Source organism: Naegleria fowleri (genome assembly GCF_008403515.1).
Source record: "Naegleria fowleri strain ATCC 30894 chromosome Unknown tig36, whole genome shotgun sequence".
Classification (NCBI taxonomy): Eukaryota; Heterolobosea; class Eutetramitea; order Acrasida; family Naegleriidae; genus Naegleria; species Naegleria fowleri.
This window is the reverse complement of record NW_025407968.1, coordinates 45,296-73,201: the sequence shown is the minus strand read 5'-3', so window position 1 is coordinate 73,201 and position 27,906 is coordinate 45,296. Positions and strand designations below refer to the sequence as shown.

General features: G+C 36.6%; 16 protein-coding genes across 16 annotated transcripts; 10 read left to right on the top strand and 6 right to left on the bottom strand.

Moving 5' to 3' along the window:
- Positions 1-625: 625 nt before the first annotated feature.
- Positions 626-1,609, top strand: FDP41_004013 (uncharacterized protein; the record flags this gene model as incomplete). Its single annotated transcript, XM_044707382.1, has 1 exon — positions 626-1,609. The coding sequence occupies one exon, from the start codon at positions 626-628 to the stop codon at positions 1,607-1,609; it is 984 nt and encodes a 327-aa protein (XP_044561431.1).
- A 330-nt stretch (positions 1,610-1,939) lies between these two features.
- On the top strand, positions 1,940-2,908 carry FDP41_004012 (uncharacterized protein; the record flags this gene model as incomplete). Its single annotated transcript, XM_044707381.1, has 1 exon — positions 1,940-2,908. One exon carries the CDS (start codon positions 1,940-1,942, stop codon positions 2,906-2,908), a length of 969 nt encoding a protein of 322 aa, XP_044561430.1.
- Positions 2,909-3,212: 304 nt separating this feature from the next.
- FDP41_004011 (uncharacterized protein) lies at positions 3,213-4,214 on the top strand (the record flags this gene model as incomplete). Its single annotated transcript, XM_044707380.1, has 1 exon — positions 3,213-4,214. The coding sequence occupies one exon, from the start codon at positions 3,213-3,215 to the stop codon at positions 4,212-4,214; it is 1,002 nt and encodes a 333-aa protein (XP_044561429.1).
- Positions 4,215-4,310: 96 nt separating this feature from the next.
- On the top strand, positions 4,311-7,586 carry FDP41_004010 (uncharacterized protein; the record flags this gene model as incomplete). Its single annotated transcript, XM_044707379.1, has 2 exons — positions 4,311-5,803; positions 5,993-7,586. 2 exons carry the CDS (start codon positions 4,311-4,313, stop codon positions 7,584-7,586), a joined length of 3,087 nt encoding a protein of 1,028 aa, XP_044561428.1.
- Positions 7,587-7,653: 67 nt separating this feature from the next.
- FDP41_004009 (uncharacterized protein) lies at positions 7,654-8,444 on the bottom strand (the record flags this gene model as incomplete). Its single annotated transcript, XM_044707377.1, has 2 exons — positions 7,654-8,050; positions 8,212-8,444. 2 exons carry the CDS (start codon positions 8,442-8,444, stop codon positions 7,654-7,656), a joined length of 630 nt encoding a protein of 209 aa, XP_044561427.1.
- Positions 8,445-8,698: 254 nt separating this feature from the next.
- On the bottom strand, positions 8,699-10,432 carry FDP41_004008 (uncharacterized protein; the record flags this gene model as incomplete). The annotated part of the gene is made up of 3 exons (XM_044707376.1): positions 8,699-9,685; positions 9,861-10,151; positions 10,241-10,432. The coding sequence occupies 3 exons, from the start codon at positions 10,430-10,432 to the stop codon at positions 8,699-8,701; spliced, it is 1,470 nt and encodes a 489-aa protein (XP_044561426.1).
- Positions 10,433-10,875: 443 nt separating this feature from the next.
- On the bottom strand, positions 10,876-12,417 carry FDP41_004007 (uncharacterized protein; the record flags this gene model as incomplete). Its single annotated transcript, XM_044707375.1, has 1 exon — positions 10,876-12,417. The coding sequence occupies one exon, from the start codon at positions 12,415-12,417 to the stop codon at positions 10,876-10,878; it is 1,542 nt and encodes a 513-aa protein (XP_044561425.1).
- Positions 12,418-12,840: 423 nt separating this feature from the next.
- On the top strand, positions 12,841-14,154 carry FDP41_004006 (uncharacterized protein; the record flags this gene model as incomplete). The annotated part of the gene is made up of 1 exon (XM_044707374.1): positions 12,841-14,154. The coding sequence occupies one exon, from the start codon at positions 12,841-12,843 to the stop codon at positions 14,152-14,154; it is 1,314 nt and encodes a 437-aa protein (XP_044561424.1).
- Positions 14,155-14,535: 381 nt separating this feature from the next.
- FDP41_004005 (uncharacterized protein) lies at positions 14,536-16,310 on the top strand (the record flags this gene model as incomplete). The annotated part of the gene is made up of 3 exons (XM_044707373.1): positions 14,536-15,053; positions 15,209-15,514; positions 15,629-16,310. 3 exons carry the CDS (start codon positions 14,536-14,538, stop codon positions 16,308-16,310), a joined length of 1,506 nt encoding a protein of 501 aa, XP_044561423.1.
- A 107-nt stretch (positions 16,311-16,417) lies between these two features.
- On the bottom strand, positions 16,418-16,963 carry FDP41_004004 (uncharacterized protein; the record flags this gene model as incomplete). The annotated part of the gene is made up of 1 exon (XM_044707372.1): positions 16,418-16,963. The coding sequence occupies one exon, from the start codon at positions 16,961-16,963 to the stop codon at positions 16,418-16,420; it is 546 nt and encodes a 181-aa protein (XP_044561422.1).
- A 582-nt stretch (positions 16,964-17,545) lies between these two features.
- Positions 17,546-19,477, top strand: FDP41_004003 (uncharacterized protein; the record flags this gene model as incomplete). Its single annotated transcript, XM_044707371.1, has 1 exon — positions 17,546-19,477. One exon carries the CDS (start codon positions 17,546-17,548, stop codon positions 19,475-19,477), a length of 1,932 nt encoding a protein of 643 aa, XP_044561421.1.
- A 192-nt stretch (positions 19,478-19,669) lies between these two features.
- FDP41_004002 (uncharacterized protein) lies at positions 19,670-22,102 on the bottom strand (the record flags this gene model as incomplete). The annotated part of the gene is made up of 1 exon (XM_044707370.1): positions 19,670-22,102. The coding sequence occupies one exon, from the start codon at positions 22,100-22,102 to the stop codon at positions 19,670-19,672; it is 2,433 nt and encodes an 810-aa protein (XP_044561420.1).
- A 269-nt stretch (positions 22,103-22,371) lies between these two features.
- Positions 22,372-24,076, top strand: FDP41_004001 (uncharacterized protein; the record flags this gene model as incomplete). The annotated part of the gene is made up of 3 exons (XM_044707369.1): positions 22,372-23,433; positions 23,552-23,621; positions 23,724-24,076. 3 exons carry the CDS (start codon positions 22,372-22,374, stop codon positions 24,074-24,076), a joined length of 1,485 nt encoding a protein of 494 aa, XP_044561419.1.
- A 172-nt stretch (positions 24,077-24,248) lies between these two features.
- Positions 24,249-24,641, bottom strand: FDP41_004000 (uncharacterized protein; the record flags this gene model as incomplete). Its single annotated transcript, XM_044707368.1, has 1 exon — positions 24,249-24,641. The coding sequence occupies one exon, from the start codon at positions 24,639-24,641 to the stop codon at positions 24,249-24,251; it is 393 nt and encodes a 130-aa protein (XP_044561418.1).
- Positions 24,642-25,427: 786 nt separating this feature from the next.
- FDP41_003999 (uncharacterized protein) lies at positions 25,428-26,024 on the top strand (the record flags this gene model as incomplete). The annotated part of the gene is made up of 1 exon (XM_044707364.1): positions 25,428-26,024. The coding sequence occupies one exon, from the start codon at positions 25,428-25,430 to the stop codon at positions 26,022-26,024; it is 597 nt and encodes a 198-aa protein (XP_044561417.1).
- Positions 26,025-26,213: 189 nt separating this feature from the next.
- Positions 26,214-27,862, top strand: FDP41_003998 (uncharacterized protein; the record flags this gene model as incomplete). Its single annotated transcript, XM_044707363.1, has 2 exons — positions 26,214-26,419; positions 26,557-27,862. The coding sequence occupies 2 exons, from the start codon at positions 26,214-26,216 to the stop codon at positions 27,860-27,862; spliced, it is 1,512 nt and encodes a 503-aa protein (XP_044561416.1).
- Positions 27,863-27,906: the final 44 nt, after the last annotated feature.

Here is a 27,906-nt window from a genome sequence, read left to right as displayed (position 1 = left end):
TCGATCATTCATCTACTCGAAATGAAAGAAACAACATCCACAACAGTGGTAAATAACAACACGAACAACCACCACTCGTGTCAATACAAATGGATTGAAAAGAATAGGTTCGAAATTCCTCAAGATCATTCCTCCCACACCAGCTCCTCACAGACTCAAACGTTTCGAATCTTATTGGATCGTGAGTATGGTCATGTCATTGTTTTTCTAGTCCAACTCTGGTTGTATCCCTTCAAACAGGTCAAGTGGTCACACGTTTGAGAATGAATGCCTACAATGGATGTTTGGGTGAGATGAACGGACTTGCTTTTTTCAATATCGATCAAAAGACTATTCATCTATATGACTAAGTTTTCTGTGAGTTGATGATTGAACTATTTGGGTCTTTCGATATGCATGCACCAACAGTACAAACCCCAAATGGAGAAAAAGTTTCTTCACAACAACTTTTCAAAGGTGTTGTTGATTGAGGCTGCCCATGCTCATCCAGATAAGGTCCAACGCAACGGTATGAATAATGTATCTCAACACGTTTACGATAAATTATGAGCAACCATATTCAATCTTCGGATCAAAAGCTTCCTTAAGGGACATTCGGATGAAACAAAAAAAAAGAGCCTCAAAAATGCAAATCAAATATGTTTGGATGAGTGCTGCCTCAGTGATTGGTATCCTTTGTTTGGTGATGATTACCTCTCTGAAAATAACAATACGAAGAAAATCCTCTCCAATTGCAACACTTCAAAGAGAAGCACACATCATGCACCCAATCAATTGCAGTGATTTGAAAAAAACTAAAAAATTACATGAGGTTCCGAGCGCAAAGGGGATACCCAAAATAATTTTTCAGTCGTACATTCCCTCGTCAGAAGATGAATTATCGGACTCTATGAAAAAAGCGATGAATTCATTCAAAATACTCAATCCAAATTATACTCACAAATATTTTGGAGATGATGCTGCATTGAACATTTTAATTGAACATTTTGGAAATGATTCAGATGAAGTGTTTGCATTTCGAAATTTAATTCCAGGTGCTTTCAAAATTGATTTTTGGAGATATGCCATGTTGTGGTTGTTTGGTGGATTTTATGCAGATGCAGACATGTTGTTGATGGAACCTTTTGAGAAATGGATTTCTCCAAATGCAAGTTTTGTGATTCCTTTGGAAAAGATTGGATTTGGTTTTCACAATGGATTCATTGGAAGTGTTCCACAACACCCTATTATGAGAATTGCCATGGACATGGTCATATATAATGTAAGATCAAAATTTTACCCTGGCGTTCCGAACCGGATTGTTCCAAAGGTGCATGCTGACCTCGCTGTCAGCGGACCTGTGCTGCTTGGAAAAGCAATCAACAGATATCTCAATGAGCCGGATGAAGTACAGCATAATCTTTCCAAAATTCGTTCCAAGAACATTCAAATCCTTGGATTTTGCGCAAATGAAAACAAGGATGAAGACACCTATTATACACAATCACTCTCAAGGAACTGTGTTGGGACCAAGTTAGCCAAGGTGAAATTTGAGCAGTTTCAAAAAGAACATGAAGCCAAATCAAGCACCTACACCAAACTATTTCAAGAAAGGAAGGTGTTCTTGTAGTCAGAACTCTTTGCTCCTCAAGGATCAGTATTCGTAGTAGAAATACTGTCTATACTGGTTTTGAGTAAGACAAAACAAAGAAATATTTCAACCTAAGAGCTTCATAGAGTCTTACAAAGTGAATGCGAATATGTTCCCAAGGTCAAAATTCTCTGGTATCTATCCATGAAAAGTCTCAGTGGAATATGTATGAATGTTGTCTTCAAAACTTCCTAAACAAAGTGATTGAGGTAATACATTTCCAATCCATCGGAATGATATTCTTAAAAGGGTCAACACGATATCCTTCTCGCCGTTAGTTCATTTTTTGAGTCAGGAAAGCCTTAAAAAATGACACAACGATGGCCGTACGCTTCTCTGGTTGTTATTAGTTCAGCGAGTATCCTATTACTCGCAGTAATATTTTCATTAAGGAAACAACTTTGGACATTGAACCAAAACAACAAGACGCTCATCAAGACGGGTCGGTGCAAAGAAATCCCAAAATTGGAAGAAACTCCTCTCCGCACGACAATCCCAAAGAGGATCTATCAGACCTATATTCCTTCATCGGAAGATATGTTGCCGTCCTCCATGAAAAAAGCAATCCATTCATTCAAATCTTTAAATGCAAATTACAAACACCAATATTTTGGAGATGATGCTGCATTGAACATTTTAATTGAACATTTTGGAAATGATTCAGATGAAGTGTTTGCATTTCGAAATTTAATTCCAGGTGCTTTCAAAATTGATTTTTGGAGATATGCCATGTTGTGGTTGTTTGGTGGATTTTATGCAGATGCAGACATGTTGTTGATGGAACCTTTTGAGAAATGGATTTCTCCAAATGCAAGTTTTGTGATTCCTTTGGAAAAGATTGGATTTGGTTTTCACAATGGATTCATTGGAAGTGTTCCACAACATCCAATTATGAGAATTGCAATGGACATGGTCATTTACAATGTCAAGCACAAGTTTTATCCTGGTGTTCCAAACACCAAAGTTCATCCAAGACATTCTGATTTAGCAGTGAGTGGGCCTATTTTGATAGGAAAGGCCATTAATCGCTTTGTACATGAGCCAGAAGAAGTTCCGCACAATATTACCAAAATTCTATCCAAAAACGTGCAGATTATTGGATATTGCTGTCACGATTTTTTTGATGAGGAATCGTTTTTTGCCCTTCCCCTTGAGGACGCATGTGAAGGAACAAAGTTGGTCCAAGTGAAATATCCAGAGTTTAGACAGGAACATAAAGCGTCAACTGCACAAATTCCCTATGGAAGATTATTTGTGGAAAGGAAGGTGTTTGTCTAGAGAGTTGTTATTGAAATAATTTCCCTTTTTTTAAGGTTGTTCATCCCTTAATAGAAATTGGTTCGAAAGATAATGACGATCCATTCCAACGTCGACGGTTGGATGCGGTTTCTGATGATTGATAAAAAGTACGGATTTCAAATATCCGTCATCATCTTTGATGCCTAATGGATAGTTAGTACGACATTACCGCAACTTAATATTATATTTAATATTTCAATGAATATTATTCCATAATATTAGTAATTTGTTCTCCAAAGCTTTGGCGAACTTTGAAAAAAGAAAAACAACTACAACCATTCATATGAGGCGCTCTAAAGCCTTGAATGTCAAAAGGCATTTCCTTCCAGAGGGAATAACTGGAATTATTATTGCACTCTACGTGTACACTATCATATATATTACAACCGTGAACATTCCGAATGACTATTTAAACACCTCGCAATTATATGAAGAGGAAATATTAATTGATTGTACCGATGGCATTTCTTCAAACATTTCCTTAATTCCCAAAATCATCCACCAAACGTTCCGGCCAGAGAGTGAGGACGAGTTACCACCCAACATGACCAAAGCATTACATACATTCAAGTATTTGAATAAGGATTATGAACATCGGTACTATGGAAACAAGGCGGCTTTGCAAGTTTTGATTGATCACTTTGGAGCAGATTCCGATGAAGTATTTGCATTCGAAAACCTGACTCCTGCAGCCTTTAAAATTGATTTTTGGAGGTATGCAGTGTTATGGTTGTTCGGAGGCTTTTATGCAGATGCTGATATGGTTCTGCTGGAACCCTTAGACTCATGGATACACACAAACGCAACGTTTGTCATTCCGTTAGAACCCTCACAACCATCCTTTGGTTTGTCTGTGTCATTCATTGGAAGTATTCCTTGTCACCCATTACTACGAATCGCTATGGACATGGTCATCTACAATGTCAAACACAAATACTACCCAAGTGTGCCAAGACGATTATCAAAGAGAAATTGGATCCTCTCTGTTTTTGCAGTGTCCGGATCGGTCCTCATGGGAAAGGTTTTCAATCGATTTATGAATGAACCAGAGGAAGCTCCTCACAACCTTCCCTTAGCTCGCCAACGATCCTTTCAAATACTTGGATTTTGCAAAAAGTCAGCAAAGAGCATGGATCAACATTTAATGACAGAAGCTTCCCCTGATGATATGACCGAATGCAAGGGAATGAAAGTCGCTCAATTTCGATACGAAGGATATTTCGAGGATCGAGCAGGAGTACCATTCACCACCTTATATCGCCTAAAGAAAGTTTTTAAGAATTAAATAGATCTTGTTTTCAGTGTTGTGTTTCCCAAAAACATTCTCCGAACAAACGAACAAACTGTGCGATAAACTTTTGCTCGAAAGTCATCATCAAAAATGTCTCAACAGGCAACAACTGCATCGATGAGTGGCTCCACTCCCCATTCAAGCAGCAACATCTCTTATCAACAACTACCACAACAACCTGCTCATCTCATCAACCCTATCTATACGAAAAAGCAAAAACAACGTCTGATATCCATCCGAACGAGAAACAAACGAAAACTCCCTCTCAATGAATCCATCATCTTTTTAATTTTCTCTTTTATGGACGGAATTGATATTGAAAGTTGCTGCAAAGCAAGTCATATCTTCCAAAATGTTGCCACGGATGAGAGTAAATTCTTGGAATACTTTATCAACAAGTATGATCCCTACACCACTTTTTATCATGACTACAATCGAGTGATTGTTCCAGCTGCTTCTTCGAGTGGCCAACAACAACAACAACCATCAACAACAGGTAGTACTCCTTCGACACCCATTGGAACCACTTCTGGCTCTTCAGGATCATCAACAACAACGAATGGAGTTTCCGCCAATAACCCTCCAGTGTTGTCTTCATCTCCTTTGTCAGCCACGATGCAGCCACTCACTCCCACTCTTTCCTATTCTTCATTCTCAACCTTGTTGCCGCCTGTATCATCAATCAACAATAATTTGGAACAATCACAACAACAGGGATCACCCGTTAGCAATAATAGTGATACAAGTCATTCTTGCATTATTTCACCTGCACTGATTCAAAAAGAGGAGCGCGAATATTACAAACGACCTCGATGTAACTGGAGAAATGCTGTCAAATATCGTGAACAAATGCAACGCTTGTATAGATGTGGACAAGTACATCTCATGAAAGTTTACACACAACCCGATCTCAAAATTTTAACTCTGAGTTCTTCAAGCTTGAAGGAAGCCATTAAGGGCAAAGGTTGGATCGATATTGACAATTCAACTCATGCAAATAATGACAATGTTTCATCGGCTTCATCACAAAACAAGTTGGATCAATCATCTTTGGAAGACTCGGAGTCAAACAAAGTCACCATTTTGAATACCTCAGTGAGGCCAACCCTTGGAAAGCGCACAGTTTACGTCAGTGACGAAGAAGAGGTACGAAAAGAAAAAGAAAAACTTGAAAAGGAACGAGAGCGACTTGTCGATGAATTCGGAGGAATTATGAATTATTCTTCAACCAATACGGAAGACTGGAAGAGTAATGGCTTTCATCTTATGGACGTTCGTTTATTGGATGGAAGAGTTATACTTAATACTCGTAAAAACTTTAGACATACTACCAAACCATTCAAGCATCATTTCTCATACGACTTACTTACCTATTCTCTCTATAGTGCCAAAGATTCTCATGTTGCAAATAGACTAACAGGGCAAAGAAAACAAATTCTGAATAACATGTTTGAAGATGATCTTCCAATTTCGTCCATGAGGGAACTTCACGAGACCCTGCTCTCTGAAACAGATGATTTTATATATGAACAATGGGTTGCACGCGTCATTAATTGTAGCAGTGAGTATATTTCAAGAAATAGGTAAGTTTTTGAATTACAAAAAAAGCAATGATTTTAACATGGACCATGACAATTATTATTTATACTTATGTGTATTTCAATTACTAATAATTATTTAATTTGTTTATGGCTGAAATGTTTAAATATTGCCATTTCAAATTTACCAATAATTTTGGAAAATATTCAAAATTATCATTGCTGAAATTTCAGATCTGAAAGCGGAGCAGCTGCCACAACAGCTGATAACAATCTGTCAACAGCTCACTCACGTGCTGACTATCCACCCTTCTCTGTGTTAAATCTTATTGGCGTAGTTAATACTTATCCAAAATATGGATCGTTTGGAACCGCTTGGTCTCCTTCAAATCGTTCATTTGGTTTTGGCTCTTTGGAATTTTTAGAGTTTGAGATTGAAGAGGACATGCACATCACCGAGATCAGAATTTTCGAAACATTTTGCCCAGGAGGAGTTTTCAAAATTTCACTCTGGGACCGAGCGAACCAGTGCTGGGATACAATATGGCTTGGAAAACCCTACGACACAAATTGCAGAATGATGGAGCGTGCCAGAGTTTTTGCTCCAAAACTTTTCACGAGAGAATACGCTACAAATAGAGTTCGTATTGATTTGGATTTAAGAAAGTCTCCCTCTGGATGGACAGAAATTGATGGAATTCTAGTTAGAGGCTATTTGCATTACAAGGATAGATTGTCTATACTGGCTCGTCAACAATTACAAACCAAAAAGGATACTATTAGCCTCAATAAGGAGATTTTACACTTCCCATATTCATATCTTTCTCATTCGCCTTTTGATTATCAATTCGGTGTCCTTTGTTTTGTTTATACAGAATCTAGTTATTATCACATCAATTCAACACTTGTTGTAATTGGAGGAACTGAATTGCTAAAAGATGAAGTATTTTTGGAGGTGACATACTCTAAAGATTACATTGTTGCTGTTAAATTATTGAGCAACAAGACCTGTATGGCCATTGTGAAAATGGCACGCGTGCCAGTCCAGTATTGTGTTCATATCTATGACATTACACTTAAAAAGCTTACGAAAACATTCGAGTTGAAAGAGTTACCGACAGAAGCAAAAGAAATCAAAATTTGGGAACTGACACAGCAAATTATTGCATGTTCTGTGGATCGAACAATTTATGTCTACGACATTAGCCATTCCAGTTCTGTCAATAATTGGCGTTTGTTACATACATTCGAAAGTCATCACTCCACCATCACTACACTTTCCCTTAACATAGAACTCATCGATTTATGCAATGTGATGGTCTCAGGGTCGGCAGACAAGACTGTAAAAGTATGGAGTTTGCACACTGGAAATTGTCTCATGACTTTACCTCACCCTGGTCCAGTATCTTGTGTTAAGATCATTGCAGCAGGAAGTATGGTCGCTACTGCTTGCATTAATGAATCTGTTATTAGAATTTGGAGTATTTGTGGACGTGGTGCTGGAAAATTAGTTCGAGTACTTGCTTTGCCAACTCTTTCGTCATGCAACGAACAAATTTTCACACAAAAAGAAATCTATTTTGATGAGTCCTATTTTATTTATTTTGAGAAAGGAACGAACGAGTACATGCTTGGTAGATTTTATGAATCTTCAGAGAGAGAACAAACAAAACAACAACAACCTGAAGGTGGAACTGATGAGCAACAAAATTTGTCATCACAAACCGAATATGAAACTTGGGTTGGAGGTGGCAAGAATATCATTCTTAACAAGTATAATATTGTCAACAAGTATCAAGGAAATGCTGATGCATGTACAATTTTGTAAGATCTTAAAAGTTAAATTATTGTAAATTATTGATTTTGTTAAATTAGTAATAGTTAGAAGGCAATATTTAGTGAGCCTTTTCCTCCTTTGTGGTGTTCGAAAGGAAAGCTGTTCGTTCTGCTACTTGAGAATCTCCAATAACAGATTCTTCATCTTCGTCATCCGCATGACATTCTTGTTGAGATGAGGTTGTTGTCGAGAGAGAATCACTCATCATTCGACCTCCAGTAGAAGTGGAACGATTTGTGGATGGCAAATTAATTTCTCTCTGTTCTCTCCAATAACATGAAAATTCACCCACCAATGTCATGGTGATACTGTGTAAAATCACACACACATACCACTCCCAATACACTGGAAATGCTTTGTAAATGATGCACAGTAAAAGATGAATGACATGGAAAGTGATGGTGAAATCCATACACTTTTTGCTTCTCCTCACCACCATAAATAAGAGAAATCCTCTGCAGGGTGTGATATATACCAGTTCGGAAGGAAAGGCGTGTGATGACAATCATTCATAATTTGTAAATTTGAAATAATTATAACAATTAATAATAAATAACGAACAAAATAAATATTACAATTAATAATTGCATCATCATGATGATATCCCAATACAAACCCAATAAAACCGTCCAACAACCAAATAACAATGTTAATCCATCCAAACAAACTAAAAACTGAAATCGCCTTATATGAAAATAACTGCTCCAATGTTGGAACAAATCCGAATGGTAAACAAAACACTACACATAACAACACTAGAAGGAAATAATTAATAGATTGAATTAAAACAATCTGCAATATAATTAACCAAGCATCGGTTATCGATCTACCCAATGAAACCTGAAACATTTTATAATAGTATTAATGATGAAAATTATCATAATTTTTATGATGATGATGATCGTTCATATGGAGTTGTTGTTTCTACTTTTCGACTACCGCAATGCAATTCACTCAGATCGGAAATAACTAGTTTCGATAAGATGAAAATTATTATTCTTATTGGAAATGGCTGATATGATCTAAATTTAAATTTGTTTTAAATTTTTTAGTTGATTTAAAATGATTTATTTTTACATTTCACAATAAGATTCTGAAAATCGTTAACGACACAAACGAATCAAAGTTTCATCCAAAGAATGAATCATCTCCTGATGCTTCTCAGAAGGAGTGGACATTTGTTTCACACACAAATCTCCCAAATAGGAAATATATCTCAAGGAATATTCATCAAAAGAACCACATCGTTTTTCAAAGAGTTGAATCAATTGTTTCACACATTGAGGATGAGCCAATAAACTACTTTGTGTTCGACATGCAGAATCTGGATCCAGTTCTCTGTTTAACATGGCTTTTCGAAGATTTAGAATTTTCTCTAATTGGTATTGATCGGAAAGGAAATTGAAAATTCTATCCGATTTTTTCATGGATTCTCTATATTGTTCAATTAAGGTAAGAATGTGCAATTTTTCAGAGAGTGAAGCTGTGGAAGAGCTCATTAAGGTTCGAAGTCTTCTTTGTAAATAATCTTCATAGACCTTTCGAGAATCGATGGGTTGGCGAGTGACATCTTTGGCACCATTTTCTTGATTGAAAATACGAGCAAAAGCATTCTTCCTATTTTCTTCCGAAGACCATTGCTTCATCATAGACTTGATCGAATTATTTCCTTGAAAATTAATTAAGGGTTCCTTCTCAATCACAAAATCTCCGTATCGACACACTCGAGAAGTCGTTGTCTCTCTTCGAACCTTTTCAAACTGAACTCCAACTGTTTCCTCACGAATGTCAGAAATGTCACTGTCATTCATCCAATTAATGGAATAACAATCATTCAGGTATGCGGAAAATTCATTACTGTAATCACAGGCATAGGAAGATTCAAAAGGAGTGGATGCAGTTTCTGCATAAATATTCAAGCTGGATGGTAGAATTTGATTGAACATACTTCCACTTTCACATGCTTCGACATAGAATACTAATTGTTGATATCTCTTATTTTGATACATGAATTGAAGAGTTTCAAATAAATCACTGGCATGTAGAAGTGAAAATCCTGGGAAGGCCAACACGTTAGTGGCTCCATGATCCTGTAATTTTGAAAAGAAGCATTTGCATCGATACAATGAATTGAGAAGAAATGTCATTTCAGAATTCACAAATTTGACATGCCAAATGTTTGCCAAAATTGTAAATGTTTGAAAATGTTTGAAAATTCAATGAATGTATTTCCAAATTAAATCATTGAATATTTCAATAACCTACCGAAAAGTAAATAAAAACCTTATCATTTGGTCCAGAATTGAGTGTTTTTCCACTTCCAACAGACATTTTCTCACCTCTCAACACAGACAAGAAATTTTGTGGAGTGACATCATTGGCACGATAATCAATGGCTTCTTTCCCAATATAGACATTCGTTCCATTGTATTCATTAATAATCACACCTGGATGAGGATTCTCCTTCGAGTAGGCAATATCGTCAAACATGAAGGTAATGACATTGGATTTTGGAATTTTTCCCTTCTCAGTGACAATTTTATAAGCGTGACAAATCTGTTCACATCATTGTTCATCCATATCATTCAACAATGCATTTATAATGAATACGAAAAGGAAAACTCTCAGAGTTCACTATTACTTACATCGGCTTGATGCCTATAATTGTAATAACCATTTGAACCTGCCACTAATACGACCCAATTTTCAGAAGGTCTTTCTAAATTCATTCGAGAGAGTATGTTGAATGAAGAGGCATGTGCAATGTGAATCATTGTCACCGCGCAAAGAATGGCAATGAATGTGATCCATCGATGAATGGTGTCCTTCTTGATCATTTCCGAGTATCTTACAATGTTTCTTCTGTGATTTCAATGTATGTACAAACAGATATATATATTTGAATGGAATGTGGTGCAAATCGTTGTAGTGTCGTGGATTCGGCTGTGTGCTTCTTCTTCTGTTGTGACAATTTATTGTTGTATGATTGTTATTGGGAATGAATTTGTTTGTGGCTGAGAAGGAGAATCTCTCCTAAACCACAACATCAATCACAACAAATTCCAAATATATATAATGTATGATTGATCTAATTGTGGTATAATTCCATTTATGGACGAATTAGAATGGTAGTTGAAAATTGGAAAGTCATTTCATCTTACAACTGACATCTGGCCTCTTATGTAACTCTCATAGATCCTTATCGAGTCTATATTTTCAATATATTTACACAATAATATATATATATTCATTATTATTTTCATCATGTCACATAATAAATTTAGAACGATTTTCCATGAGACAATGCTTCTTGCCATAACAATATTCGTGGTTCATTGGTGCAAGCGACCAGAAAATTGGTTCCAATCGAGTCAACTGTTGAGATGATGTCAATAGAGAGAACAGAAAAACCACCATCCAAGGATGTATCCATATTCATATCAGTTCCATGTGATTGACTTGGTTCTTCTGTTTGTGTGTGCACCACCGTGTCTATGGTTGTCGTTCGATGAGTATTGCTTGTATCCGTGTTAGTATTATTATTGTTGCTATCATTATTGCTGGTTCCTCTTGGATCGTTCCCAGTATTGCAATTAAGCTTGCTCACAATATTTCCGGATTGAATGTCCCAAATATATACAAATCCATCCTCACTACAGGAAATGACAAGGTTCAGCGTGGGATGAAACATGATGTTGGAAGAAAATCGTTCATTCACATGACCACGAAATGTACGAATGTTTTTTGCTATTGGATCAGGCCTTAATTGCCAAAGCCTTAATGCTGCGTGTGGATATTCTTGATTGGACATGCAAGCAATGAGTAAATAATTTCCAAAAGGTGACAATTTGGCACATGAGAGAGGAGGAGGCGTCTGAGTATCTACGAGTATAGTTTTTAAACATTGACCTGTCGTGGTGTCCCACACTCGACAAAATCCGTCATAACTCGAAGTGATTAAAAGTGATCCATCTCTAGAAAAACTTAGCGAAGAAACAGGATCTGAATGAGCTGGCAATGTTCTCAAACAATTTCCTGTTCTTACATCCCACATTCGAACAGTTTCATCAAAACTTCCACTTGCAATAATATTTCCACGTGGACTGAAAGCTACACAATAAGCAAATTGATTATGACCTTGAAGTGTTTTCAATAATTCACCATCTTCAGCTGACCAAATTCTTACAGTTTTGTCATCACTTGCAGAGCATAAATATTGAGAATCTGGACTCCAACACACATCATTGACACCGAGAAAATGACCAGAACATATCGTTCGCTTGGTTGGTTTCATGATCATTCCTTGTTTGTTTCCAGAAATTGATGACTTTCCATTTTCTGTGGTAACATCTTTTTGATCTTCCGAAATCCTAGTCTCTTCAGAAGATCCATTCTCTTGTCTGTTTTCCAATAAATTCCAAACGCTGATGTTACCATCTGCAGATGGCACTGCCAATGAGTAACCATCGGGAGAAAATTTAACACAACTTATGGACTTGGAATGAAACTCGGCAATCATGCTCGGAGAAAATTCATAAATTAATGAATATTCGGGAATAATGGGTACTATGTTTTTCTTCTTGTTTTTACTACTGCCGCTAGTTGTTGATTTTTGTTTCGTTGAAATATCTCGTAATGATGATGAAGATGATGAAGGCTTCTCTTCCGATAAAATTATATTGACATCATCATCATCATCGGTAATGACCTTTGATCTTCTGTGTGGAGAGGGCTGAGGTGGAGTAGCCGATAATGAAGAGTGGCCGCTGCTACTTCTCATCGTCAAGGTAGAAGATGATGACGAAGAAAGACCTTTTTTCATTTTTTTCTTGTTAAATGTGGTTTTTCTGGAACTGTGGCAGCCAACTGGTCCAGCGTTCGAATCCCAGGGGTTGCTGCTGTTATCGTGAGCAGTTTAAACACCTTTACTTCCGGGGTGCCTGCTAGGAAGTCACTACGTATCTTAGTTCGGCTTGTAAATAATGTACATAAAACCATCGAACAACGTTTATCATCGAATAAACCCATCCCTGAATTTTTTTCTTGTTAAATGTTGAATTTATGGAAAGGTTTTCAAAGGAATCAAATCTTCAGTCAGAGAAATCTTTTATAATGGAGGATCAAACCAATCTATGTCAATTCGTGAGAATCCAAAATGTGACTCTTCAATTCAAACTTTTGGCGCCATTTTCAAATTTTTGAACGTTAACTTATAGAAAAAAAATTTAACACCAACAACAGTTCCATGAAATTTCTCTCCGAACAAGATCTCTTCCATTCCTCGATTACCACCTCCTCCTCCTCCTCTGCTTCTCTCAATTCCATCATCCTTGGTGAATTGGATCACGACTCATCACCTCCTATCTTTTCTTCCGAGCCATTAATTTCATTTCAATCACAACAACAATCATCTTTAGCAATGACCTCTCCTCTCCGAACACAGAAACCACACCGAGAATCTCAACAAGCAGTACAAACACTTGATTCTCCTCTCGTCATTCAAAAGAATCTTTTCAATTATAACACTGAAAAGGATGAAGATGAGGTTTTTCTCTTATCATCCTCTTCACGTGGTAGTAATAACAACACCAATGACAATACCAACAATAAGTGTGTCTGCTCACCACCAAAACAGAACAGCAGTGATACTCTTAATTATTCCAATCATCATCATCATGTTGATCTTCCTCCTCTTGAGGAAATCAATAAGGAAAATTTGAATCATAATAATAGATTTGACCAAACCACCACCACCACCACCAAAACAATAACAATAACAACAGAAGTGGTTGCTCCTCCAAAAACAATTAGCACACCAAAAGCCATCCGAGGAATATCCTCCAACAGCAATACCACCAGCAGCACTGCTCCGTCGTGGTGTTTATCCTCAACAATAGATCCATCTTTCTCATCACCCATGTCCTCACCTTTGCCATCACAACAACGAAGAGCTCGCCAATCTTCTCTGTCCTCTTCCATGTCCAAACTCGATTTACGGACACCACCATCGTCTTCCACACGACGACGAAAGGCAATGATGAATTCAAGTCCTTCTTTAAGAGGTGTTTCAAGAGATGTTGTGGAATCGTTATCTCCAATCTTAAAATCCACAGAAGTGCCACAATCCACATTGAAACGAAAGGAAGCATCATCCAACAACCACAACAGCAATGGCACAACGAGTGGTTTTAATTTTAATAACATTTTCACACCTCCTGCAACATGGAAAAAGAAAAAAGTAGTTGGAATTGTTGATGAAATGTCACAGCAAGAAGAAGATCACCTCTTGGAAATATCTGTGCTCGATTTATTTAAAACGCCACCACCTGTGAAGAACAAATCAAAGACGACGATGGGTGTTCTCGACGATGATGATCATGGTGATGATGATGTATTGAAATGTGTCATGACAAATTTGACACGACCTGGAGATGATGATGCCCAATCAATTTTTGAAAAAGAAGATGGTGAAGATTTGGTGACACGTGTGACGTTCTTACCAACAAACAAGATCAAGTCATCCATTGCCCTAGCTCAACAAGAAGAACCTTTTGAATAGATTAAGGTGTTGAATTGATTGATGTGAAAAAAAGTCATCTTTAGCATGCTGTTAGTACATTCTCAGACGATACAATGGATTGGACAGGTGTTTGACATATGGACAAATGATATTCCTCACAAAAAGCAGAAAAGGAAATACTGCAATGCATGAAGAAAGCTTATTTCTGACACACACGGAAAAGAATGGTGAATGACATCAACAATACTTGATGTGTCACTGTGATCTTTGAATCTGGTCAAAAGGATGATTATGTTGAAAACAGAAATTCAATGATATCCAAAACCTTATTTATTTGCGACTCTAATACACTGTTGGAATAAATTAATTTTGATCCCCAAACTCACCTTGTTATTCGGAGTTTCATTATTTTCCGAAAAAATGTCACGAAGAGCCAGCCACCTTGAGGATGACAATCTCCGAGTGGAGACAGGACGAGCCTTTCTTCATGATGATGATGGTGGTGGTGGTGGTGGTGGCGAAGAACCAACTGGTCCGACTGCTTATTACAATCAAGAAGATGAAACACACATGAAGAAACAACGACTACGACAATTCTTCACCTATTTATGGATTGGAATTTCTGCGTTCATGGTTCTTGCTTTATTTACAGTGTTGGTGGTTCTTATTGTTTATAATGTAAAGAATCCATTAAAACCACCCATTCACGAGACGCCACTTAATTCGACAGTGATTCTTGTGTCCATTGATGGATTCCGAGCACAATATTTGACACAATGTATGGCACAGAATTATTGTGAAAATTTGAAACAGTTAGTGAGGAGTGGAGTGTCAAGTTCGAAAGGATTTAAACCAATCTTTCCATCAAAGACATTTCCGAATCATTATTCGATTGTGACAGGATTGCATGCAGAGTCTCATGGAATTGTTTCGAATACGTACGTGTTTCTATCAGGAAATTAATTTTTGAAATGTTTATATTTCATTCCGATTCGGGAAATTTTTAAAAATATTTTAAATATTTCTAATTACAATACTCGAATATATTTAAATATTGAATTCACACTTGAAAATACATATTCACAACTTAAAGTTTCTTCGATCATTCTTTCAATGCAGTTTTCAAATTAGGAAGTGACGAATCATTCAAACCAAGATGGTGGCTCGGAGAACCCATATGGAATACTGCTGAAAAACAAGGAGTCATTTCTGGATCATTCTTTTGGCCTGGATCCGATGTGGCCATTCAAGGACGATATCCTACCTATTATAAAGTATACGATGGATCTGTTCCGTATTCGAATAGAATTAACACATTACTGAGCTGGTTGGATGGAAAGGAAAAAGTTCCACAATTATTATTGACCTACTTTGAAGGAGTGGATTCGAGTGGACATTCGTAAGTGGTGTTTTTTGTGTGAATGAAATTTATGGAATATTCGAATATGTTGCAATATTTTTCAAAATTTTGAATTTTTCAAAAATTATGAAATTCATGCTTCCCTCTCTCAAGTTATGGACCTGACTCGAATAATGTCATTAATGCTATTCGTGAAGTAGATGAAAGCATTGGATTATTAATGAATGGCCTCGAACAACGAAATGTCTCTCAAAACGTTGATCTTCTCATTGTGAGTGATCATGGCATGGCAACAACACCTTCTTCGAAAATTATTCGAGTTTCTGATATTTTAGGACGTGACATTATTGATGGCACCAAAGTGAAGAATTTCAATAATGGACCATTTTTTGATTTTTATTTTCAAGATGCGTCACAAATTGACACCATTTATGGAGAATTGACAACTTCGATTGCAAATAGTGCCACATTTTCAGATGGAATTCAGGGTGTTTATACGAAACAAAATATGCCTTCTCGTTTTCACTATGCCAACTCGAATCGAATTGCTGATATTATTATTTTAGGAAAAGTTGGATATTCCATTTTGAGATCATCCTCGAGTTTATTGTATGGAAATGGAAATCATGGTTATGACAATGAAGAGCAAGATATGAGAGGTCTATTCATTGCCAAAGGACCTCATTTTAAAGAAGGATATGTTTCTTCTGATATATTCGACAATCTTGATGTGTATCCTTTGATGTGTGAAATTTTGAAAATCAAACCAGCACCAAATAATGGAACCCTTACAACAATTTCACAATTTTTGAAAAGTCCAAAGACACAGAATTGAACTTTCCAATAATAACATCATCTTTATTGGCCTTATTAAACAATTTTTGCTATGTTAAAATTATCTATTTAATTATTCTATTTAATTATTCTATTTAATTAATATATCTATTTAATTATTCTATTTAATTCTCCACTTTGCAAATGAATAGTCTGTGGTAAATATTTTTCAATTCTTTCGTTCAAAATTCGAATCACCTCTTGAGGCATATCTGTCGACACTCTTCCCGAATCTCTGACTTGTTTCGTTCTCTCATTGTATTGACTCGTGTCAAAGTTACCACTCAAAATGGAAAGTGGTGAAGGTCGATAACCCATTTGTTCCGAAATTTCAATCAATGTTTCACATTCTTTCCGAGTCAACACATGATGAAGAAGAAAACATCCTTTCACTGAGTGTTCCAAAGATTCGAATTGAATGCTTGATCGAATTTCTTCTTCTCGATCCAATTCAAAGATGTCTGAAAAAGTTGGATATGGAATTAAAAGATCATGGACATGATAGGTTTGATCTGGACTCGTTGTTGTTGAGGATGAATTGTCTTTGGAAGTTACTGATGAGGAGAGGGATTCCGTGGAGTGTGTGGTTGTTGTGTTGGTTTCGGTGGTGAGAGAATTCCAAAAGTTCCAAAGCATCGATCGGATCATCATCATTGTGTGATCTATTGAAACAGTGATGGTGGTGGTTTGATGGTGAATGATAAAGGCAACGAAGAAATTTTCTTTTTGTGTGTATTTACTCAACACTAAGTTCTTTGTTTCCTTAGAGTTCCTTGTTCCATTTTCATCCAAAATCGGATTCATCATTCAATGCAAAGGTGATTTCTTTACTCTTGTTCAGTCTCAATTTCCAAAACTCCAAATTTGACCTTTTAAATATTACTTCCATTCTCCACAATTTCCCATACTCCCCCTGAAATCTTATCTATTGCAAAGACCTACTTTCTGAAAAAGTTGAACATGTGACGTGCCATATTTTCCATTTTAGGACTTTTGAGAGGAATCAATCTCTGTTTCAAATAAATACGTAAGTGTGCAATAATTATTAATAATTAATAATAATATCAAAAAAGAATTCAACAAAAACCATTGATATTGTGAAACTTTTGTGTGTGACGAATTCAGTTCTGTGTGTGTAAGATTGTGTGAAACAATAACAACCAAACAATCAGTGAACCCACTTTGAAATATAACACATTGTAATTATCAATTGAACCTCATTTGAGAACTCTCAAAATGATGCTTCTTCCATTTCGTGGAGAATACTCCTCAAAACCAATGATGAACCAATGGTTCAGAACTCCTACTGCTCTCATGACAGTTGTCATTTTCTTGTTGACTTTTGTAATGTCCACACAAGCTCAAACAACTCTTGTCATTCTTCAAAACACACTCTCCTTGTACAATGGAGACAATATTACCTTAACCACTTCTAATGTGGTTGCAACTGAGAACTCCTTGAACGCTCCTCCTCGTGTCGTCTATTCAGTAGTTCCAGGAACTCTCTCGAATGGTCAGTTTTTCCTTTTCAATAACTTGACTGGATTGTATGCTCCAACGAATTCATTCACTCAACAAGAGTTGGCAGATGGTTTTGTTCGATTTTCTCATCCAGGAAATCAACAAATTCCAACCTATTCATTACATGCATCCGATCTGTTGTTGAATGCTGCTTCTCCAAACTCGACTGCTTCGATCTTTTTCACAGCTTTTAGAAGAGGAACCATTGGTGCTCCAAGACCAATCTTTGAAGCGAGTGTAGATCCGCAAACTTTGATTGTGACATTGAGAATTACCATGTTTAAGAGAGTGTTTGATAGTCCTGAAGCAAATTTCAACTTGGGTCTTTCTTCATTGATGGCCTGTCAACAATCAGACTTGATTCGAGATAATTTTACATTGGTTACCAGTACTAATTGGTACAATACTTATCAATTCTCAACCCCTCTTTCAAGATATTTGTCAAATCCAAATGTTCAACAAGTAAGCTCAGGAGGTGTCATTGATCTCGTGACCACCATGTTTGCCGATTACATGATTACTCGTTTAACTCCAACAACCTCCACAGGTGGTGATATCTATGTGGTTCCATCTCAATCTGGAACTTGTTATCAAGTTATTTACACTCAGAAATATATTTTGACTTTGACCTTGGCTGTCACTCGTGTCAACTTTAACAGCAGTAATCCAAACAGCTTTTTACAACCAAAAAAGATTTTCATCAACGATTTGGGAAGATTGGAAATTCGTTTGATTGTTTACACAACTGTCTCTGAAACTATTACTTCATGGAGTGTGAGTGGTCCTTATGCATTCAATGTAACAGATGCTGTTTTCACAGGTTCTTCCAATGGTTTCAATTATTACTTAGTGGTGTTGCAATCAAATGTCATTAACTCTGAAGTTGACTTTTATGGAGATTACGTTCTCTCCTTTAGGACTATATCCGGTCAAGTCAACACCATTCCTTATTCTTTGCAATATTTAGTTCCATATCCTCCCATTGAACAAGTGTTGCTCTTTGACACTCAAGCACAAACTTTCTCTAATGCGGCCCTTAGCACACCAAGAACTCAATTTACTCCTACTGATACTGTCTTTGTGAAAGTCGATGCTCCAACTTCACCAGTTCTTGCCGGTTTTCAACTTTCTCCTTATAATGTGATTTTGTGTTGCTTCCAAAATTTCGCAAACATTCCTGTCAATGTTGACTGCAGAAATGCAAGTCGTTCAGGTGACTTTAGTGATGAAATTTTCATTAATGGAGTCGCTGAGAGAGCAGGTGGAATTGATGCAGGAGTGTTGCCTCCTCCAACTACTCAAAGTTATGGTTTCCAATTTGGTTTCCCATTGGCCATTCGAAATGATGTGGATCGAAGATGTTTCTTAACCATTGAAACTGCTTATACTCCTCGTAATACTTCTACAAGATCCATGATGGAATCATTCAGTACTGAAGCTGTTACTGCAGATGCACCAATTCCAAATAAGGTAGCTTCTGTGACGTACCGAGTATTTGATGTCATTCCAAACAACAAGAATGGAAATGGAAATGGTGGTGTGAACAATGCAGCAGTTTCCTATTTCAAGCAAGGTGTTTCAATGATGATGACCATGGTTGCTGCTATCATGGTGACTGTGTTCGTGTCTGTGGTGTTGGGAATGTAAATCAATGATCCCATCTTCTGCATTCGTCCTGGTAGAAGAGAGATTTGGCAGTGTTGCAAAATACTCTGAACCCAGGTTGCAGGTTGTTTATATCTCCATTTTCACAAATCCAATTGTTTTTCAATGTGTCCTTCTCTATTAAAGTTGTTCTTTTGTTTCAACTATTATTGTTCCCAATAAATATATGTATTTCTATAGTATTTTTTTGCACTGTGAGTGTTTTTGTTGTTGAATGGTCATCATGTGTTGTTCTTCAAGTGCCATCTTTTCCATGAGATGAACGAAAAATTTTCTTTTTGAATCTTTTTTTGCATAGCGTTTGGAAATGACATTCTCCCACATTTGGCGCATGGAGTTGAAATCTTGTCCTTGTAAGTAAGCATGCATCATGGATGAATCTGCTATAAAATTGGGTTTTGAAATTTTTCGGTAGAAATATTCGACTCTTCTAATCATTCCACTTCTTGTGTAAAATTTCATCATACAGGTATGAATGTGATCATTCTTGAATTCTTTTGGTATTGCTGCATAAAAGTTTTCCGCCTTATTGAAATTTCCTGTTTCTGTATATCCATTTAAAAGTGTGAGAAATGTATGAGAGTCTGGTTCTGGAATTCTCTCAAAGATATATTCTGCTCGCTCTATTTTGCCATATTCCACATATCCTCTAAGAAGAATATTGTAACTAGCAATATCTTTTTTGAATATTTTGTTAAAAAGTTTGTGAGCTTGTAACAACTTTCCCATTTTCACATACGCGTCCATCATGTTATTGCAAAGTGTCACGTCAGGTTTTTTTACATTTTGGAATATCTGTTCTGCTTGTTCAAATTTTCCCAATGCCGTCAAACATTTAATCATGATAGCATGAGAATGCATGGATTGGAACTGAGGATATTCAAAATATAGTCGTTGAGCATTTGCATAATCTTTTGCAGCAACAAGAGAAGCTATAATGATGGAATAGGTTTTTTCGTTTTTGAACTGTGAAGGAATTTTGTCAAAGAATGCCAGAGCTTTGCGAAGATCTGAATGTTTGGAGATTCCATAAAGTAACGAGTTATATATCACGCTATTGCATTCTATAGGGCCGTTCTTACAGTATTTGTCGAAAATTTCTAACGCATCATTGAGTAAATGTTGTTTCAGTTTAGCATTAATAGCAATTCCAACGCTATAGCAATCCATTTGCTCCATCGATGTGAATATTCGGTGCACAGAATTAAAATCATTTGCATTGGTATAAACATCCATGAGCTCATTGGTGAGTCGCACCTTATGAGCTGACTCGGGAAGTGATTGAAGCAAACCTTCGGCTTGACCATCCAAACCAATTTGCAGGAAGAGAGCAATGACCAATTGCAGATGTTCTGGGACTGGTTTTGAAATACGGCAGAAAACATTGAGAGCTTTTGTAAATCTTCGAGCAATGCAATACCCGTACAAAAGAATAGAATATGTGTATCCATTCTTAACTTCAATTTTCTCGAACAACTCTTCCATTTCCTTAAGCATACCGAATTTAGCATAGCCATGAAGTAAGCTGTGTTGAATTTTCGTGTTGGGATTAGGTATTTGTGAATAAATTGCCTTAATTTCTTCAATGCACAAACTTTTTGTTGGGCTATTGGAAGCAGAGAGATTGGTAATGGAAGACATCATTTGATTTGCAATCTTTTGAGGAGGATCAATGCCCTCTTCTATTGACACAGACCTATAGATCTCTCTAATTTCATCTAAATGCCTGAATTGTGGTTGTGAGAGAATGAACATGAGCTGTGTTTTACAATCAATCCTTAAATTTCGAATTTTTTCGTATTCGAGCTCTGTAGAATTAAAAACTTTGAACGTATCATAGAAAGTGGACAAATCTTCAATAGATATAGGGTAACTTTGTGACAGTTTGTTTGTAGGAACACGAGCATGATGCGCTCTTAATTTTTCAAGAGCCTCCTCTCTTTTCTCTGGAAAAACAAATAAAGTATTAAGAAATAAATCTTTCAAAAAGTTCAACTCGTTTAGGTTTCTGTGAGAACCTCGCATCACATTTGTCCAATCACTCAACTTGTGAACTGATTTTCCGTAATAAAATTGAATTTGATGTGGTATTTCATATTTCACATGTGTACTTTGGCCGGATATCGATGGAGTTGATGCACTCAGCTCCAAATCATCATTTCTTGGAAAATTTTGAACATAGAGAGAATATAAAACTCTTCTATGGTCATAGGCAGTACCTGAAATCGCTGACTCGCTCAATAGGGAATGTTTTCCCGATTCGAAAGAGTGTTCATCTTTTATGATGCTTGAAAATGCGTGACTGGGGATTTCAAGTGGCTTGTCTTCATCGGAGGAGTTGTTGAGTAGTTCATTCGTCATGCTGTTCAGAAATTCATCTTCCTTGTCCACTTGTTGTTGAATATTGTTGTTATGGACAAAATTCTCTACTTCTGCTTGGTATTGTTGATGGGCGTTCCGAAGTGGATGAGTGATGAGATGGTGAAAATAAATATTTTGGTACTGATGATTGAAAAAGTCATGAAAAACACAACTGGATTGTTTGGAACGGCCAAGATTCTCATTAGAAACGACGACGGTTCCTGTTTTCTTCCATCCCGGACCCATCATCATGAGCCTTGTGGATGGTCGCACAAGAAACGTTTTCAAAAAAAACTGAGTGGGAAGATCTAGAAGAAGAAGCAGCTGCTTTCATTTTTTGTGTTCGATTTTCTTGGAATAAGTTAGTGAGCATGCTTCAGTCGAAGAGAAAAGGTTAGAGTTTGAACTTTGAAGGTCCATTGTTGGATCTTAATAATAGAGGTTGACGCCTCTTGAATTTATTATAAGATCAATATAAATTGAAAAATCATAAAGATTTTTATTGAAAGAAAAAAATGTCCAAAACAAAGAATGTTCCTTCTTCTTCTTTTTTGCCTACTCACTCATTCAAACCGTTCTCAATCAAATTATTACAAGAAATTAAATTGAACTTTACACCACAGGTGTGGGCACTAATCTTTTCCTTTTTACCTTCGGAAGATATTTATTTTGGAGCGGGTTGTGTGTGTAGAAAGTGGAAAGCACAGTTTATGGATCCATTGATTTTGAGTGGAATACTTCAATCAGAGCCTGCTGCTGATTCATCGTCAATGGCATCCAGTGAAAAGAAGAAGAATCAATCATCAGAGTGGCCTCAGCAACAGTTTCTACGAAAAAGACAATTTATTGAACGTTACAAATTACTGGTGAGAAATTACCTATTGAACGATTTGGCTCAATTACTTCGATATTCATCGGATCATGCAGCATTTGAGGTTTTGATTAATGATGAGAGCGGAAACGATGCAATAATGTCTACACACAACTTTTTAAAACAACGAACTCTTGACATTCAAAAGTTGGATGCTCTCTCGACTAAAGTGAGAAGTAGCCTCATTAAATCTGTGATTGGAGATGATCGATCGAGCACAAGTGGTGACCTATTTGGAGGTGTGAGTGTGAAACCTGTAACGACCTCCACAAGTTTTACCTTGACAATCGATGAAACAAGTGACAATGAAGAAAAAACAAGCTTGCTACATTCATATAAGAGAGTTCGAGTGTCTAGTTTTGAAATTCAAGAACCAATTGTGAATGATCTACTAAATACTCGATGGAATCATTATTTTTCAAGATTTGTGTGGAATCGAACAAGTCCAATCTCTCATGTTTCTGATGTCCATGATGACATATCACAGAGTGAAAATAATGCAAGTGGATTTGGTCGAGTGATACAATCGATTATGAATATGTTTGGATGCAGCATGGAAAATGATCTTGCATTGAGTGCACGTTTCTCTCTCATACAATCCTCACTCGAGAACAGTCAACAAGATAAAAACTTTGCTCTGGTGAAAATTTCGTTGTTTATTAATGGAGAATTTGGAAGCTTTATTTCTGAAGGTTATAATGAAGTGGTAAGTTAAGCAACCTTTAATGGAATAATTCGTTTTAAATTTTTCATACTGATTGTCATGCCATTTGAATTCGCCATCATTGTGGACGGATTGTGACCTATATAATTTCCACCTGTAGGGTTTTGATTTCATGGAGAGAAGCTTCAAAATTGGAAATATGAATTATTTATGCAAGTTGAATTTGTGTGGTGAGTATTTTAAAGACCCTCATAATTATTTATAATATTGTGTATTCATTGTCACTCCTACATATATTTGTACATGTTCACTCTAATATTACCCAATGAAAGGTGGTGGCAAGCGTTTTGTAAGCGGAGGTTTGGCACAAACAAAGAATTCAGATTTTATCATTTTATGTTGTACAAATCCTGAAAAAGACTTGGAAATGTATCAAGAATACTTTGACATGTATGGTACAAATATTATGTGTGAATATTTGGTGGTCCATCTGAAACAAGCTTCATCAAGCAGTAAGAATGTGACTTCATTAACCAAGCTGACTCAATTTGCAAAACACACACTCATGTCACCATGTATTTCACTTGAGCGACAAACTTTTGCATCGAACATTGCAATCCTTTATTGTCTGTTTTTGCATTACTGTCTCTGCAACCACACTTTTTGTAAGGAAAAACAACACTAAGAAAGCAACAAGTGGAGATTTTCCAATTCATCTCTTCGAAGAGGGAATTGGGAACGATCAGAAAGCGAAATGAACCCAAAAATTCCAAAATCAACCCGTCACCATTGGATGATCATCATAATTTGAGGATGTAATGATGATGTATGAGCAGTGTGTTTGTTCTTCATAACTTTTACTGCTGCTTTTGATTTGATCTTTTGAAGAGAAAACCAATCAATAGCCCCAACGCCACTCCACCTCCGAGCAATGAATACCCAATACCTGTGGCTCGTGCAAACTGTGTACGTGCAGCATGGAATGTTTTCGGATTCGACAAGGTTTCCTTCATCACATTTTGAATTTTAAGTTCTTCCGGGTTAATTTCCTTTCCTTCTTGTTGCAAACGATCGTATTGCTTGAGAAATTCGGAACTCAACTCCTCATTATTACCACTCTCAGTCTGAGATTGCTTAGCTTGATCTTGAACGAGAGGAGGTGTCGTTGATGAAGCTTGTTGTCTGTTCATGACATTGGTGCTCGATTCCGATGATTGTGGGGTTGAAGTTGTTGTTGTTGGTTTCTTCATTTTTAAAAATGATCACTTTTTGTCCAAACCACAACACAAGAGGAAATTCGACAGAAAGACTCCTCTCAGTGCTTTCCAACGGACTCGCTCTCTCAAGCTCAGGTCTTAAGATCACTCCGTTCCCTCTTGTTACCACAACAAGAGATGTAGTTACGATGGAGTTATTGAGTCATAACTGGGCCAAAGGAACCAGTGCTTGGCTTCTGTGGGGTTCTCCTGTGGAGGCTCGGGTCTGAGTGCTGAAGGGTGCTGGAGAGGGTGAAAGCCTTCAGCACACCGGATGAGTGTGTGGTAGGTGTGTCTTGTGTTTACCACAAGAAGGTATGAAACATGTACAGGACTCATCCGAAGCGCTTACATTCTTTTCTTTTCCTTTTTGTGGTGGTGGTCATTGTGTTGGGTGTTGGTTCCTCGGTGTGAGACTTCTTTATTGTTGTCTTCTTATTTTGCAATTAGAAGGAGCACAAGGTCGAACATCACGCGTGATGCCTATTATTGAAATGGGAATTAGAAGGGAGATGAATTTATCATCTTCAAAAAATTTATCATCATCCTCGCATTAACCCTTGTTGTTTCCATCTCTTGTGATCACAGTGTTCGGTTCAGTTCTCTGAGAAAAGAAACAATTAAATTTTGCTTATCGGATCATCACACAACGTTCCATTCAAATATTATTATTGAAACATCAAACACAGGTTTTCAATTCATTCACTCGTCTCGGCAGTTGTACTCTCACTTTCTAATAATATCACCAATAATATACACATACTCATCACCATCAACAAAATGCCTTCCATGGATGATTTAGTCTTCAATCTCAAATTTACATCCAAACAATTCCAACGAGCAAGTAAGAAATCGGAAAAGGAGGAAAAGAAGGAAAAGGACAAGGTGAAAATGGCCATGGAAAAGGGCAATCTAGAAGGAGCTCGTATTCATGCACAAACCGCAATTCGTAAAAAGAATGAAGCTATCAACTTTTTGAGACTTTCTTCTAGAATTGATGCTGTTGCTTCAAGACTTGACACTGCGATCAAGATGAATCGAGTAACAAGCACCATGGGTGGAATTGTGAAAGGAATGGATAAAGTCTTGGGTTCCATGGACGCCAGTAAAATTGGAGCAATTTTGGATAAATTTGAACAACAATTTGAAGATCTCGATGTCACTTCTGAATACATGCAAACTTCCATGCAACAAACAACAGCCCTTTCAACACCTGAGGATGAAGTGAATCAATTAATGGCAGAAGTTGCCGATGAACATGGATTGAACGTCTCTGAAAAGTTGGGCAATGTCAAAACAAAGAAAGATGACATTATGAGTGTGCAAGTGGATGAATTATCCGAACGATTGGCCAAGCTCAAATCTCAAAAGTTGTAATTTTGTGAAATTCTCCAAAATAATTAGTAACTTTGTATATATTAAAAACTAATTCATACTGAAACAATCTAGATCGAGAAGAGTATATACTCTCTCATATGAGATCTCTACGAATCTATCTAATGCGATTCTATCATTAAACTAACGTTCCAGTACCATATCATTGAATGGTGAACCAAGTTCAAAAAAATGCTCAGCGATGTTCATGCCATCTTTGGTTATTTGATTTCTCGGTACATGTATCATCGAAACTTTGTATCGGATCATGGCAAGAGAAATTTAATGATTCCGGAGAGTGATCTGGTGAAACATAGTGAACATTTTAAACACATCTCGGAACAGTATTTTATGATAGGAAAGACGTTATTGGATGGATCATCATCGTACATGTCTGGGTAGGTGTTGACATTGGGTTATGATGAGGATGATCATCAACCATAATGATGAAATAATTCAATTAATTTAAATTGAATCGTGATATTTAATAATATATTTAATATATTTATTATTGATCAAACTGGGAACACTAAAGAGCATCAAAATTACTGGGAAAGGATAAAATTCATTTACTTCGGAAAACATCATTTCGACAATTCTTTAAAATTCTGAGCACAAACATGTTTAAATTTATTCGAAGAATTCGACGATTCTTTTCAAATCTAACCTTTGAGCAGAAATATTATGTGATTGGAATGGTCTTGGCGAATTTACCAGATATTGATATTATCACATTTATCATTTCATTTGGATTTTCTTTTTTCAAAGGTTTTTCTAAAATGATCGATCGATTTCATCGATTATGGGAACTCTTTATTTCGCTAACTAATAAGAAACAAGACAACGAAGCAACCTCTTCAAGCATGTCAAATACATCAGGTCTAACCTCTTCCTTAAGCAGCTCATCTTTGGCAGGTGTTAGCAGCGGAGGAAACTTGTCACAATATGATTCTGATTCTGAAGATGTGACAATGGGCTCCTCCATTCGAAGTGCCAGAAATTTGAAACTATTAGAACGAAGAAATAAGAATAGTCTCACATGGAGACGATTGACCTCTCATTCCATTATTGTAAATTTAATCATGTCACCCTTGATTGGATACGCCACCCAAAAAGTTTTAGGACTTCACGGCTTTAATAGTTTCACTCATTGTACAAGTCTCGCAGTTATGTGCTTGTCCTCTCATTTGTTATTAGATTTTTTGACAAATTTTGGCACAGCCTTGTTCTATCCACTCTCTAACGAACTTTATTCATTTGGAATAGTAACGAGTTGGGATTTCACACTCATTGTATTTTTCTATGGATGGCTCACCGTGAGTCGATGGAACAAGTGGAAACCAGCAAAGGTCTTTTGGATTGGTTTAATATGTTTCTTTTGCATTGCCATATGGAAGAGAGCCATGATGTGTGAAGTGTACTCTAGATACTTCTTTTTCATGGAATCACAAAAGAGGAAAAGCTCCAAAAGCATTCAAAATGCTCCAACCATTTGGTTACAACCAAGCAATTTTTTCAGTGGCCAATACACAGTCATGAAATATGAACCTAAACAAGGAGATTTGGTCACTGAGCTTAAAACAGTACAAGCAACCAAATACATTTCTCTCATAAATTGGATATTGACAGCATTTGGATTTAGAGTGAGCGATGTCAGACAAATTCAAATTTCACATCAGTTAGGTGTGTTCAGAGGTCAAGTGGCTCCTCGACAATTTCTCATGGTTCTTTATTCCAATTTGAAAAATAGGAAAGTTTTGTATGAAATGATTAAGAGTAGTTTGCCATCTGCATTATTCATGTTTTTGTATATGGTGTATTTGGTTAGATCTGACGAGTGAGAGGAATCATTCAGCTCAATCTCAAGAAAAACCAATATTTTCGT